We start from the raw sequence: 15,833 nt of genomic DNA, 5'->3' as shown, positions 1-15,833 counted from the left end.
CTGCATTTTGAAAATCACTCCATCTGCACTAGAAATACAGATGGGGAAGGGGGCGGAAATGAAGCAGATGCAGAACACCAGATAGGAGGCTCAAGAGTCCTGGGCAACAGGTAGCTTGACTAGTGGTGGTAGTGATGTAGAGAAGCAGAGTATCTGAGAACTTGTAGAGAATAAAATGGATTCTGTAAAGGATTTGACACGGGGGTAAGGAGGAGGCATCATAAGGGGTGTCACCTGAGCACCTGGCCACAGTTGAGTGATGAGGGTACCATTCACTGGGGGGAAAGAAGCACTAGAAGACTGCCATGTTACAGGGGGAAGAGTGTAAGTTTGGTCTTGGATATATGGAGTTTGAGGTCCCTGTGAGTCACCCAAAGTTCAGAGATCCTGTGCTCAGAAGAGAGGTGGGAGCTGGAGATCAGATTTGTATCGTTTATATCAGGGGTGAATGAGGCCATGGGCATGGGTGAGATTTCAAGGTGAAATGAAAGGGGGACCCAGGACCAAGCCTCAGGATTGCAGACCCTGAATGATGGTGAAGAGGAGGACGAGCCTGCCGTGGAGAAAAGAGGAGCTAGAGAAACAGAATGAATGTGTGAGATTTAGTAGCCAAAAAAGAAAGTGTTTAGAGGAAAGGGTGGTCAACAGTGCCAAATGAAAAACAAAAACAAACAAACAAACAAAACAGTGCCAAATGATGTTGAGAAATGACAAAGACTCAACCGAGGTGGGGGTAGGGCAGTCTTATTTAGAGAATGGCAGCCAGCGCTGCGTACAGGGCCCAACCCAGCCCTCCGTGTGCATCCCCTGAACTGTAGATGCCAGTACACACAGCTGTCCCCCAAGTAAGCTACTCCAAGGTGGCCTTGTCCATCCTGTCACCCCCCAAAGCCTAGCACAAGGCCAGGCACATAATAGACACTTAATAAATTTTACTGACAATGAGTGGATGGATGGGAAGATGGATGGATGGATGAGGAGGAATTGGAAGCAAAGACGGAATCTCTGGCAACTGCCTGGATAGCTGCTATCCTTCAGCTTTCTTTCCTTTTTACCGCAATGACCTGCAGACCCAGGGAACAGAGACAGAGCCCCTGGGCCCTGGCCCCCCTTCCTGCCTCTGACGAAGAGTCTGGACCGAAGGTTCTGCTGACGTGGGAAGGGGAGGAGAGTCTGGAGGAAGGGGAGGGGAAAGCCGCGCCGAGATCGCAGAGACGAAGGAGGCGCCCGCGGCTGCAGAGCTGCGGAGCGGGGTCTCTCCGGCCGCTGAGTCCGCGCATCCGGCGCCCCACCGGGCCAGAGCGCAGCGCATCCTTTCGGTGAGGGCCGGCGGGGCCCCTGCGGTCGGCAAGCTGGCTCCCCGGGTGGCCACCGGGACCCCCGAGCCCAATGGCGGGGGCGGCAGCAAAATCGACAGCACTGTGGAGATCACCCCCAGCTCCAACGGAGTAAGTGCCCGCGCCCTGGGGGCTACGCCATCATCCCCCCGCGCCCGCGCCTGGCGCCCTGCTCCCGCGCCCCCGCCCCTGACGCCCGCTGCGCGCCCGCCCTCCTCCCTTGCTCTGCGGCTTTCCCCGCTTCTCCGCTTCACCCTTGTGCCCCCCGCCCCCCAGCAGGTCGGGACCCTCGGAGATGCGGTGCCCACGGAGCAGCTGCAGGGTGAGCGCGAGCGCGAGCGCGAGCGGGAGGGGGAGGGCGACGCGGGCGGCGACGGCTTGGGCAGCAGCCTGTCGCTGGCCGTGCCCCCCGGCCCCCTCAGCTTTGAAGCGCTGCTCGCCCAGGTGGGGGCGCTGGGCGGCGGCCAGCAGCTGCAGCTCGGCCTCTGCTGCTTGCCCGTGCTCTTCGTGGCGCTGGGCCTGGCCTCGGACCCCATCTTCACCCTGGCGCCCCCACTGCATTGCCACTACGGGGGCTTTGCCCCCAACGCCTCTGGCTGGGAGCAGACCCCCAACGCCAGCGGCGTCAGCGTCACCAGCGCGGCCCTAGCAGCCAGCGCTGCCAGCCGCGTCGTCACCAGTACGGACCCCTCGTGCAGCGGCTTTGCCCCCCCGGACTTCAACCATTGTCTCAAGGACTGGGACTATAACGGGTTGCCGGTGCTCACCACCAACGCCATCGGCCAGGTGAGGCGGCCTGCCGGGCCGCGGGTCTGGGGGTGGGCCAAGAGAGGGGAGCATAGGGCCTGACGCCGGCTATATCCCTCTCACATCCCCAGTGGGATCTAGTGTGTGACCTGGGCTGGCAGGTGATCCTGGAGCAGATCCTCTTCATCCTGGGCTTTGCCTCCGGCTATCTGTTCCTGGGCTACCCTGCGGACAGGTGAGGGCTGCTGTGGGGACAGGGCGGGTAGAGAGAAGGGGACGCTAGGGTGGCTAGCCCAGGCAGGTGGCCTTAACAGGAGGCCGAAGAGGATTCACTGGACTCTGCAGTCTTCTGGACTTCTTCTGTTTAATGATCTGCAGCCCCAGCCCTGTCTCACCTTCACTTCACTCCCCATCAAGAAATACTCCTTCCATACCTCTTCTGCACAAGAGAATAATACCACCCATTAGCCATCCCCATATCCATGGATCAGTGGCTCATCTCCAAAGATGATAGCCCCATCCCCACTGACTAAAACTCCTACCTTTACAGATCAAAAGTCCTAGCTCGTCCTCTATTGTCCCTGTCATCACTAACCACCTCCTCTGTACCCTCATAGATTCATAGACTCATACCCAGTAATAGCCCCATCTACACAATGGGCTTCATCTTAATGGTGTTATTCCTACAGATCAGTATGCTAATTCCTAAATATCAAAAGCCGCATTCCCACTGACCTATATAGTTCAACACTACAAATGACTCCACCCCAAAGACCAATAATCATAATAGTACCCCCCCCCCCAGAGATTAATAGTCTCATCCTCATGGTCTTCAATGCTCTTAGATCCTCTCAGATCAAAAGCCCAATTCGCATGAATCAATGGCCTTATCTCAAAGACCAACAACTTATCCCTGCCAACCAGTAGCTCTCCCCTGGGATCAAAACTCCCAATTCCTGTGGTTCCTGATACCATCCACTGACCAGGTGCTCCATCTCCACTGACCATCATCATGGATTATTAGACTCATCTCCATCCATCTACAGTCCCATCCAAATGGATTAATAGCTCAACTCCCATAGGTCAAAGGCAACACAACATTCAGTAATGCCAAAATCAATATGCCCTCACTGCCCAATAGCCACACACCTGTTGGAAAAATGTTCCTAAAACCACACGTCAACAGCCCATTCTCATCATGCATTAGTGGTCTCATTCCCACAGACCAAGAGCATCATTCCTATGGAATAATACCCTCATCCCCAAAAACCAATAATTCAGTCTCCTAAATTCAATAGCCTTAGCTTCATTAACCAATAAGTTCATCTCCATGGAAAAATGACCCCATTGTATTGGGGCAGTAGTTTCACTCTCAAGGATCAGCCCCCCTTCTCAATGATCAGTGACCCCTATCTTCATCCCTACAGATCAGTGGTCCTATTCTCAAAGATCAGTAGCTCAGCCTCCAAGGATCGGTAGCCCTGTCCTCATTGACTCATAGTCAGTAAGCACCATTGCTGACCAATAGTCTCAGCTTCCCTGGTCTCACTGCCAGCTTATTGATTATCCTTGTGGATTTATATCCCCGTAGATTCATTCCTCATTGACCAATAGCTCCATCCACCCAAGAACTAATGTCCCCACTTCATGAATCAATTGCCTTATCCCCAAAGATCATTTGTCCAGTCTTCAAAGATTAATGATCATCCCCATTGATCAATAGTTTTACCCCATGGGTTAACAAATAGTTCTATTCTCATGGATCAGTGGATCTTCTGGCAAGTGACCCCATCCCCACTGACATCTGTATGGATTAAATGACCCATAAACCAACCCATGTAACAATGGCCTCATCCCCCCAAATCAATTATTCAGTCCCTAAGGTCAATAGCTGTGTCTTCACTGACTAATACCATCCCCATGTATAAGTAGCCAATGACCTCGCCTTCCTAGATCTATAGTTCCAACTCCATATATCAATGACTTCATCTCCTCTGACCAGTCTGAGCAAGACAAGTTCTATCTCCAATAGCCAATAGCTCTATCCCCAAGGATCACTGGTTCCATGTCCCCCAAGCAATATCTAATCTCCTTTAATGGCTGGTCTCACTTCCATGCTCTCGTCTCTGACCAACAGCCTCATCCACAAGAGTCAATCCCCTGCATAGCTACAGAACTACACTCCAGTGCCCAGTAGCCAGACATCAATTACCCATGGTCCCCATCCCTTCCCATCTTCTCCAGCCCCAGTCCAACTTTTTACCCCAGGGCCTCATCCTCATACCTCCAGCTTTGAAGTGGGCAGCTGGGCCCTACCCGGCAACTCCTTTTCCAGGGAGTCTGGGTGACCAGAGGCCCTTCCCACTTTCCAGGTTCGGCCGTCGAGGGATTGTGCTGCTGACTTTGGGGCTGGTGGGGCCCTGTGGAGTGGGAGGGGCTGCCGCAGGCTCCTCCACAGGTGTCATGGCCCTCCGATTCCTCCTGGGCTTTCTGCTTGCCGGAGTTGACCTTGGTGTCTACCTGATGCGTGAGTGGCAACTTCCCAGATGTCCTTCCCTTGAGGCCCATGCCTGCCTGTCTGTATACACAGGCTGTTCCCACTTCCCCCCCTAGAGCCCCCTCAGTCTCTTCTCAGCCCCAAATTTCAGCTGTCCAGGATCTCAGCTATCTTTCTGCCCTAGCCTTTGAAGGATCCAGGGACTTTGCTTCTCTCCACACCCCTCTTCCTGAACACCCCCCCCCCCCATCTTTAAGGCCTTCCTTGCCCTTGACTCACTGTTGTCAGGGAATGGTGCCTCATTTAAAAATGAAATCCTGAGTAGCTGTATGCGGTTGGACAAGCATTGATAATGCAGGTCAGATAAAAAGTCTGATGTGAGAGGGACTGTAAAGTAGGAATGCCGAACACTCACTCACCAGGGACTCTGACCCTTGAGTCCTCCTAGGTTTGAGCAGGAGAAGAGAGAGGACTGAACAGTCTCTCCACTCTTTGCCATTCTGAGGTTAGTCTGTGGGAGGTGATGGCTGCAGCCTCCACTCAGGGTCTGACCTCGCTCTCTGTCCCTCCTTCCCTCTCTCTCCCATCCCTCCTTCCCCCCTGGCGTCTCCTCCCTGTCCCTGCTGTATCTCTAGGCCTGGAGCTGTGCGACCCAACCCAGAGGCTTCGGGTGGCCCTGGCAGGGGAGTTGGTGGGGGTGGGGGGTCACTTCCTGTTCCTGGGCCTGGCCCTTGTCTCTAAGGACTGGCGATTTCTGCAGCGCATGATCACCGCTCCCTGCATCCTCTTCCTGTTTTATGGGTTAGTATCATCCTCCACCTGTTGTCTGGCCATTCCCACTTCTACCTCCAGCCTGGCTCTAGCCCGGAGACCCTTCCTCCTCTCCACTACCCCTTGTCCCCACCTTTCCCAGCCCCAGCCCCTCAGGGTGGGAGTTTCCCACCCCTGGATCAGGAGACGGAAGACCTGAGAGTGCACCCCTACTCTGTCCCTAGCTGGCCTGGTCTGTTTCTGGAGTCTGCAAGGTGGCTAATAGTGAAGCGACAGATTGAGGAGGCCCAGTCCGTGCTGAGGATCCTGGCTGAGCGGAACCGGCCCCATGGGCAGATGTTGGGAGAGGAGGCCCAGGAGGCCCTACAGGGTAAGAGACAGGGGTCCCTACAGGTGATAGACACCTCACATGCACACATGATAGTACCCTCTCAAAAAAAAAAAAAAAAAAAAAAAAAAAAAAAAATTGATAGTACCCTCTCCATAGTTATATCTGTGCCACATCCCAGGGTCCCCACCACCCATGTGGGATGACCCTGGGTTCTCAGCTGTTTCTTCTAACAGACAGCTCCTCTCTCTTTCCCAAAGACCTGGAGAACACCTGCCCTCTCCCTGCAACATCTTCCTTTTCCTTCGCTTCCCTCCTCAACTACCGGAACATCTGGAAAAATCTGCTTATCCTGGGCTTCACCAAGTGAGCCTGGGTGTCTGAGCCAAGGGCCAGGCCAGTAGCTGGAATGGGGGCTGGCTGGGTGGGGAAGGCCTGAGGACCCCTGCAGAGGGCAGCCAGGGCAGTGGAAGGCTATGTGGATGGGGATTCAGACACTCCTCTTTGTTTTACCCCCTTCTCACAGTTTTATTGCCCATGCCATCCGCCACTGCTACCAGCCTGTGGGAGGAGGAGGGAGCCCATCGGACTTCTACCTGTGTTCCCTACTAGCCAGCGGCACAGCAGCCCTGGCCTGCGTCTTCCTGGGGGTCACCGTGGACCGATTTGGCCGCCGGGGCATCCTGCTACTCTCGATGACCCTCACTGGCATTGCGTCCCTTGTCCTGCTGGGCCTGTGGGATTGTGAGCATCCTCCCTTCCCCACAGTGTGGGCTGAGCAAAGGAACCCCAGCAGAGGTGCTCCAGACAGAATCAGCCACTGCTCCTGGCATAGGCCTCCCAAGACCAGACCCTGCTCAGATCTTCCACAGTCCACCTTCCCTGCCCCTCACCCCCCACCCCCCAGCCACACAACCCTGTCTGTTCTCCCAATCAATTAGTGGATGCCCAGAGCCCACCTGGCTAGAGCCATGGGACCAGAGAGAGCCATGGGATCAGAGAGCCAAAGGGATGATGCCAGGACCTAGACCGAGCTTGATCTCCTCACCTCTGTTCACATCCTCCCTTGGTCCTCCAGATCTGAACGAGGCTGCCATCACCACCTTCTCTGTCCTTGGCCTCTTCTCCTCCCAAGCTGCTGGCATCCTCAGCACCCTTCTTGCTTCTGAAGTCATCCCTACCACTGTCCGGTGAGAGCAGTGCTGCTCTGGCTGAGGAGGGGCCTAAGGGAGGCAGGGAGGCTGCTGGAGAAGGGTCGGCTAGCCACAGCTAGAGGCTGAGTACCTCCTCCCTCTCTCCCAGGGGCCGAGGCCTGGGTCTGATCATGGCACTGGGGGCTCTTGGAGGGCTAAGTGGCCCAGCTCAGCGCCTCCACATGGGCCATGGAGCCTTCCTGCAGCATGTGGTGCTGGCAGCCTGTGCCCTCCTCTGCATCCTCAGCATCATGCTTCTGCCGGAGACCAAGCGCAAGCTCCTGCCCGAGGTGCTCCGGGATGGGGAGCTGTGCCGCCGGCCTTCCCTGCTGCGGCAGCCACCCCCCAATCGCTGTGACCATGTCCCACTGCTTGCCACCCCCAACCCTGCCCTCTGAGTGGCCTCTGAGCACCCTGGCAGGAGGCTGGCTCATACTGAAAGGTGGCATAAGGCCCTGGCAAACAGATTGGGAGGACTGGTGAGGAAGGCAGGGCTGCCCAGGAGACTGAGAGGCACCTCACGCCAGCCATCAAGGAGGGCTCAGAGGGCTGTCCCCACCCCCATCTCCTCCCTGCTGCTTTGTGTTCACTTCCTTGGCAAGAGTCAGGGGACAGGGAGCGAGCTCCACAGTGTAATCACTAGGTCTGGGCATCATCCTGCGCCCAAAGACATCCTCCCAGACCTCATTCTTTCTTGCTCTATCATTCTGTTTCAATAAAGACATTTTGAATAAATGAGCATACCATAGCCTGGACTTCCCTCCCTTCTGTTGTCCTGTCTCTTGGGGGAAGGTTTCTTTGAGTGGAACTAAAATTAGTAATAATCTCCCTCCCCACCTCCCTGTGCCTTGCCCCGCTGTTAACTTACAGCCACCACCTTTACGGATGACTTGCTATGCTGCTCAAGACTGGGTTAGGCACTTAACAAACTTCACTTAACCATTTAGTCCTTCCAACACCACAAGGTAGGTGTTTGGATCAATTAACAGTTCTTTTGTTATTGCAAGCAATAAAAACTGCCATAATGAAGTTAAAAGGGGGAATTTATTAGAGGTGCGTGGTGGGGAGCTCACAAAACAAAGAGAAGCAGAACTAGTCATAAAAGTTCAGGAACCAGAGAGGCCCACTGGTCCAGGGAGTAGGGACTGGGACCTCACCTGGATGAATGACCACCAGTGGGATTCCATCCCACTGAAGATTCACTTCCAAAGAGCAAAAGCCTGGCTAGCTTGAGTAACATACCGCATCCCCACCCATATTACTGAGAACCGGGAAGATGGAACACAACTAAGTGCTGTTAGCAAAGGTAGGACTGGATATTGTGCAGGTAAAAACGACGGATGCCCACTACCGTATTCTTCTTTTACAAATAAAATTGATGCGGACGCCTGGGTGGCTCAGCGGTTTAGCGCCGCCTTTGGCCCAGGGCGTGATCCTGGAGACCTGGGATTGGGTCCCGCATCGGGCTCCCTGCATGGAGCCTGCTTCTCCCTCTGCCTGTGTGTGTCTCTCTCTTTCTCTCTCTCTCTCATAAATAAATAAAATCTTTTAAAAAATTGATGCTCAGAGATACTCAGTAACCTAGTCAAGGTTACAAAGCTAATGAGTGACAGAGCTGACACATTAGATCCTGGAGTTGGAGCTCTTAATTGGCGCACACTGTGTCCACCTTCCTAACTCCTTCCAATCTTTAGGCACTACCGTTGGAAGCAAGGATTGAGTCTTGAGGCACCCAGGAGTTGGCTATAGGAGACTAGGACTTCCACCTTGATGACAGGGCCTCCCTGCCTCTCAAACTAGCCCTGGCCTGGCTTTACCACTTTGGGCAAATTTCTTCCAGCTTCCTTCAAGGGTTGCTATGAGATTAAACAAGATAATGTATTATAAATGCCTCTTAAATTATCCCACTAAATGGTAAGCTCGTTGAGGACAGGAACTTTGTCTTTCTCAACTTTAAAACACCAAAGCCTGACATGGTAGATGTTTTTTTGTTGTTGTTGTTGTTTTTTAGATTTTATTTATTTATTCATGAGAGACACAGAGAGAGAGAGAGAGAGGCAGAGACACAGAGGAGAAGCAGGCTCCACGCAGGAAGCCCGATGTGGGACTCGATCCCAGGACTCCAGGGTCACACCCTGGGCCGAAGGCAGACACCAAACTGCTGAGCCACCCAGGGATCCCCCCGGGAGAGAATTCTTAAAGAAACTGGCTTCTTGAAGCCAGTCTCTTCCAGAGGAGGGAGGCCCATTCTCCACAGGTTCCTGCAACACCAGTGTTCTCTCTCCTTCCCCTCTGCTGATCCATGTCGACAGCCCAAGGCTCTACACACCAAGCCATGCTGCTGGACTCTCGATACTAACCATGTCACTGGAGAACTCTTAAGAGCCTTTCTCAGTGAATCTTTACAGCCCACAGAAGTGCGTATTGTTATTTTTGTCCTATTTAACTACTGAGGACATGGAAATGAGAAGGCTCTGCCATTAAATGGTAGAGCCAGGACTCCAATTTGGGCCTTCTGGCTGCTCTTTCAACTCTATCAGTTCCTTCACAGTTATGTACTCTGTATCTCACATTCTGTAGAACAATGTCTGTGAACAATGTAACTGATTCCAACGTTCACTGTTGAGCTTGGGATAGACAATGATGAAATGAAATCTCACTCCCTACTGTCTCCAGGGATTCAGCGAAAACCAACATGATGGTAGATAAGAAAGCTCTTGTACTTTTTGGACGGGCCCCTGTTAGTTATATGCTAATGACACTGTCCAATACATACTGTGAAGAATGACGTTAAAGGGGCATTCCAGTAAACTCATTCTTTGCACATTACAGGAAGGTTTAGGGAAAAAAAGTAAAAACAAAGAGCAGCTCTTGTAGGAGGATAGGTGAAAGAGAACATGATTATCTGACTTCAACCAAAGAGGTGAAGGCAAAGAAAATGAAAGCATTCAAGAAGCATCAACGAAGCACGGGGGAAGATACAGTCCCTTATCCCTAAGCAATTCATAGGCTAGGTAAAAAGGGTCAGTGTATAGCTAAAACAATTGGCATTTTGTTCTAAACCCACCAATCACTGGACCCTAGTCAATAATCCCATGAGAAACAGGTCTCCTGGGCAGCCCGGGTGGCTGAGCGGTTTAGCATCGCCTTCAGTCCTTGGCCTGATCCTAGAGACCCGGGATCGAGTCCCACGTAAGGCTCCCTGCATGGAGCCTGCTTCTCCCTCTGCCTGTGTCTCTGCCTCTCTCTCTCTCTCTCTGTGTTTCTCATGAATAAATAAATAAAATATTTTTTTAAAAAAGAAAGAAACAGGTCTCCTTTTTAAGGCTTTTACAGATGGGGAGACTGAGGTTTGGAAAGGTAACTTCTTCAAGATTTTGTGACTGTTGACTAATTAGAGTAGCCAGATCTGGAGAACTGAGAACCTGTAATCTTCGTACTGCACACCAGATAGAAAATATTTCTGAACACCATGGAAGTATTACTTATTCTGTAGTCAGTTTGGAAGGTACCTCAGGAACTTGAGATCGTTTTTAGGCAAATAAGGAAATGACTACTTTCATGAACACAAAACAGATTTTAGAAATGTTTTAGTTGGATTCACAACTATGGGCCATAATGGATTCTGAGGGGGAAATTAAAATAATATACAGGGTACATTTCTAAACTTAAGTTACATGAAATGACATGAAGGCCACTCTCATCCCTCTCATTTGGTCAACCTTGCCTGGCCACTATGGAACCGATTTCTACCAATGACCCACTACTGTCTGGTACTGCCTCAGCTCTGGGGGAAGGGACATGGTCCTGCCCTGTGAGTTCCGAATACCGTGCAACTAATACTTAAAATCCTATATGAAAATGCAGAGAAGGGCAGCCCCGGTGGCTCAGCAGTTTAGCGCCGCCTTCAGCCCAGGGCCTGATCCTGGAAACTCGGGATCGAGTCTCACGAGTCTCACGTCAGGCTCCCTGCATGGAGCCTGCTTCTCCTCTGTCTGTGTCTCTGCCAATCTCTCTCCCTCTCTCTCTCTTATGTTTCTCATGAATAAATAAATAAAATCTTAAAAAAAAAATAAAATACAGAGAAATATAAAAAGCACTGCAGCAACTCTGTCAAGGGAACGGTCTCCTCTTTGGGAGACAGTCAAGGAAAGCTTCTCAGATATTTGGACTGGAACAATGCAAAGCTCAGGGGCATGACAGAACATGAATGGTGTGCACAGAGAACAGCAAGTGTTCAAAAATCAATGAAATAAAAGGAGACTCTGAAAAACCCACAGCTGATCCTATTTATCATGACCAACTGAGAGCTTTTCCCCAAAGATCAGGAATAAGACAAGGATGTCTGCTCTCACCTTCTATTCAACATTATACTGGAGGTTCAAGCCAGGGAAATGAGGCAAGAAAATGAAAAAAACAAAAACAAAAAAATACTCCTGGAATATAAAGAACAATGTAAAACCCTGTATTTGCAGATGGCATGATCTTGTATATACAGAATCCCAAGGACTATACACACACGAAAACTGTAAGAACTAAACAAACAAATTCAGTAAGGTTACTAAACTTACAATTAAACTTGTAGGATACAAGATCAATGTACAAAATCAACTATATTTCTATACAATAGCCATGAATAATCTGAAAGTAAATTAAGAAAACTCCACTTAATACAGCAAAAAATACTTAGGAATAAATGTACTAAAAGAAGCATTGACTTGTGCACTGAAAACTATAAAACATTGTTAAAGAAATTAAAGACAAATAAGTAGACATAGTACTTTCATAGTTTGGAAGACTTAATATTGTTACAATGGCAATCCTCCCCAAATTGTTCTACAGATTCAATATAATCCCTATTAAAATCCTGGCTTTCTTTTTTGAAAGCTGACAAGCTGATTCTGAAATTCATATGAAATATACAAGACCCAGAATAGCTAAACAATCTTGAAAAGGAACAAAATTAGAGGTCTCCTACTTCGCACTTCTAAAACTTAACTACAAAGGTAAAGTAATGAACACAGTGTAGTACTGGCATAGGACAGCCATATAAATTGATGGAATAGAATTGAGACTCCGGAAATAAACCTATACATTCATGGTTAATTAATTCATTTTCAACAAGGATGCCAACATATTTAATGAGGAAAGAACAGCTTTTTAAACAAATGGTGCAGAGAGAATGCATATCTGCATGCAGAATAATGAAGTGGCCCTCTCCCTCGCACCATACACAAAAGTTCATCCAAAATGGATCAAAGACCTAAATATAAGAGCCAAACTATAAAACTGTTAGGAGAAAACATAGGCATACATCTTCATGACTTTTGTGCTTCAAAGGATACTATCAAGAAAGTGAAAAAGCAACCTACAAAATAGAGGAGAAAATATTTGCAAATCATATATATAAGGGTCTAGTATTCAGCATATAAAGAACTCCTACAACTCATCAATAAAAAGACAAGCCAACTAAAAAGTGGGCAAAGGATCCAAACCAAAGTTTCTTCAAAGAAGATAAACAAATGGCTAGTAAGCACAAGAAAAGATGTTCAGTATCCTTAGTCATTAGGGAAATGCAAATAAAAAACACAAGATACCACTTCATACCCACTAGGATGGCTATAATCAAAAAGATGGACAGTAATGAATTTGATGAGGATGTGGAGAAATTGGAACCCTACTACACTGCTGGTAGAAAGGTAAAATGCTGCTGCTGCTTTTGAAAACAGCCTGGCAGTTCCAGCAGTTCCTCAAAAGGTTAAACGTGGTTTATTACCTGATAACCTAGCAACTCCACTTCTAAGAGAAATGAAAAGGTATGTTCATAGAAAATCATATAGCTTGTAGCAGCACTGTTCCTAACAGTAGAAAAAAAAATGGAAACTGCAAATGTCCATCAATTCACAGATAATCAAAATGTGATCAGTCAACACAAGGAAATACTCAGCTATGAAAAAAAAAGGAAATACTTAGCTATGAAAAAGAACGAATTATTGATCTATGCTACAACATGGATGAATCTTTAAAACATGATACCAAGTGAAGGAAGTCAGACATAAAAGGCCACATGTTGTATGACCCCATTTATATGAACTATCCAGAACAGGCAAAATCAGAGAAACAATCATTGTTTGTTAGCGGGAGGGAAAATTAAGAATGCTTGCTAATGGGTATAGGGTTCTTTGGGGGATTATGAAAATGCTCTAAAATTAAGTAATGGTGATGGTTAACATAGATGTATGTATAGATGATAACATATATGTATGTTACATAAAATACTACTGTACACTTAAAAGTTAAATTTTTATGGTATGTGAATTATATGTAACAAAATCCATACAACTTTTCAATGGGATGCAATCAGAGGTATGGCAAACCAACATTTGCCTTCAGCAAATAAAATTAAAGTTCTCTTACTAGGTGGATCCCTGGGTGGCTCATTGGTTTAGTGCCTGCCTTCGGCCCAGGGCATAGTCCTGGAGCCCCAGGATCAAGACCCACGTCAAGCTCCCTGCATGGAGTCTGCTTCTCCCTCCTCTGCCTGTGTCTCTGCCTCTCTCTCTTGTGAATAAATAAAATCTTTATTAAAAAGTTCTCTTCCTAAATGATTCTTAACAAATGACATGCAAACAAATAACATCCAAAACAATGCCCAGCACTTGGTAAATACTCAGTAAATGTCTGTTGAACCAATGATTACCACAAGCACAAACAAAGGAAAAGAGATTTGAGAAATTAGCATTAGCAGAGTTGAAAGATGTTTTAAAATTAGTTGATTTACTAATTTCATTTCAACCATGTAGAAGAGCAACCATTTTGGGAGAAAAAAACCCCACAAAACATCATTTTTCTCTATGCTGATGTCAAGTTGGGCAAATTCTATCTGAAAAGGTTGTGTTGTCTTCATTTGTTTTCTATCACTCAGTCCCTCAGTCTCACTCCAGAGAAATCTTGTAGACAAGCGCCCTTAAATCTTCTAAACACTTCCTTCCCCCATAGTCCCTCCCAGTGAGACTGAGCTCACTCCAATCCCTTGGTTAAGAGGTGGTTCATCAGGAGTGATTGACCAAAAAAAGCAATCCTTCCCAAGGAAAGTAACTTTCCTTCCATGCCACTTCCTTTAAAATTACTAAAAAAAAAAAAAAAAAAAAATTACTAAGATATTGGAAAAATTAGAAGTTCAGATAAGGAGGGAAATCTGATTCTTGTGAGGACAGGAACCAGCAGGTCCCAGATAAAGGGAACCCTCAAGGGGAATTAACATCTGAGTACCTACTAATTTATACAAAGGCACAATCCATGCCCACAAGGAGCTTGCAGTCTAGTGAGGAAACCAAGATATAATTGTTCTAATTATAAAACCATGAAATGCTTCAACAGCGATAGGAACAATTTGCCCTGAGAGCAGAAGTGACTCATTCTGACTAGGGAATGAAGAAAGGTTTCTGGCTGTGGTGTTTGGCTTTATGCCTTGGCTTACACCTTGATTCTGAGAGAGTAAATGGAATGGGCACAGCATGAACAGTACATAAAACTCAACTGGAATGCACAGGGCATCAGATGTAGAGCAAGATGTGGCAGGGAAACTTAACCAGGATCAAACTGGGAAAGGGCTTAGTTCCACACCTAAGTGAATTTGTAATTACTGGTGGTAGAACAAGGGCCCTTCAATGGCAACATGAAGTCTGGAGCCAGACATCTATCAGCAGCCCAATTAAGGTAGGGAGTTGCTCAAGAAGTTAAAACAGAACGGAGAATGGGCAGGATGTTAATTGGACGTACAAAATTAAAAACAAAGGTTAAAAAAATGACATTCTCCCTAAGATCTCTAACAATTTGTGAACTTTTTAGATGGCCGTTTAGTGCCCTCTGGTGGATAGAAGAGACCTTCCCAGTATTAATGCATTAAGCTTCCCAGCATTAAGTAGTTCCATGCGATTCTAGCCAAGTTGATATTAATATGCTATCCAGATTTTTACCAACCAGCCTTTGCAGAAATCTCCATTCAGATTACAAGGCACTATTCTAGTTGAATCATTAGAGAACAGACAGACCTCTGAATACTTAAATGATGCAACGGAGGCAATATAATAGATGAGTGAAATGCTAATGTGGTTGATGCTGCCCTGAGAATTCAGAATACAAAGCCAGAGAGAGGTGGGTTAAGGCTTCATGGATATATAGGGAACTCATTTCTTTAACCTAAGATTACTGGAGTATGTAGGTCAGAGGCAATCACAAAACACCCTATGAACAGAAGTAAATGGTTCAATAGAACATATAAAGGTTTAGATATTTAGAAATCCTGTAGCAGGGGAAGACTGGAACAGAGTTAGGGGGCGATGTAGCACCCAAAAGTTTTAAGACCAATCTGACTTAAGAATACAAAATGGAGTAATTCAGTTATTAATGAGACCAAGTACAAAACTTAAGGATATAAATCAGTGAAAACCAGTTAAGTCCTAATTAATGGTATGATTCAAAATGAATTCGCTGAACATATATTATGTGGTCAGTGTGGCTACAGAAGATAGCATAAGCTTTGCAACTATCTTTGTTAGCAAACTACTGCCTTTTCCCCTCATTTTTTTGAGCTCACTTTGAGGTAAAGACAAGAAAAGCTACCCAGAACCCAAAGACTCCAGTGCTGCTGGTGTGGATAATTCATTTGCACATTAATCAGGTATGCACACTGATTACTCAATCCGGCCATTCTTTTACATTCCCAGACTCATTCGATAGACCTTTCAAATACCAGGCTACATACTACCCAGAAAACTCATCGTCCCCAACTAAATACACAATGTTCCTGTTGTAATTTTAACCCCCACTCTAATTCGTTAAGTGAGAACTTCCCCTCCACAACACCAGCACTTCCACAAAGAGTATTAACAGCCATCTGGGATCTAAAAGAAAATAGGAAAATAGATAAATAATTCTTACACCCAAAGGCCAAACAA

At 47.6% G+C, this 15,833-nt stretch overlaps 1 protein-coding gene across 1 annotated transcript; it reads left to right on the top strand.

Moving 5' to 3' along the window:
• Window positions 1–1,127: 1,127 nt before the first annotated feature.
• Window positions 1,128–7,621, top strand: SLC22A17 (solute carrier family 22 member 17; the record flags this gene model as incomplete). The annotated part of the gene is made up of 10 exons (XM_072840239.1): window positions 1,128–1,448; window positions 1,614–2,123; window positions 2,216–2,319; window positions 4,457–4,611; window positions 5,217–5,382; window positions 5,577–5,722; window positions 5,941–6,046; window positions 6,207–6,424; window positions 6,759–6,870; window positions 6,983–7,621. Coding segments are annotated over 10 exons (2,127 nt in total), but the record flags the coding sequence as incomplete, so codon positions are not given.
• Between the last annotated feature and the right edge of the window lie 8,212 nt (window positions 7,622–15,833).

The sequence above is a fragment of the Canis lupus genome, chromosome 9 (assembly GCF_048164855.1).
Source record: "Canis lupus baileyi chromosome 9, mCanLup2.hap1, whole genome shotgun sequence".
Taxonomy (NCBI): domain Eukaryota; kingdom Metazoa; phylum Chordata; class Mammalia; order Carnivora; family Canidae; genus Canis; species Canis lupus.
This window is presented reverse-complemented; position numbering and strand designations above follow the sequence as displayed.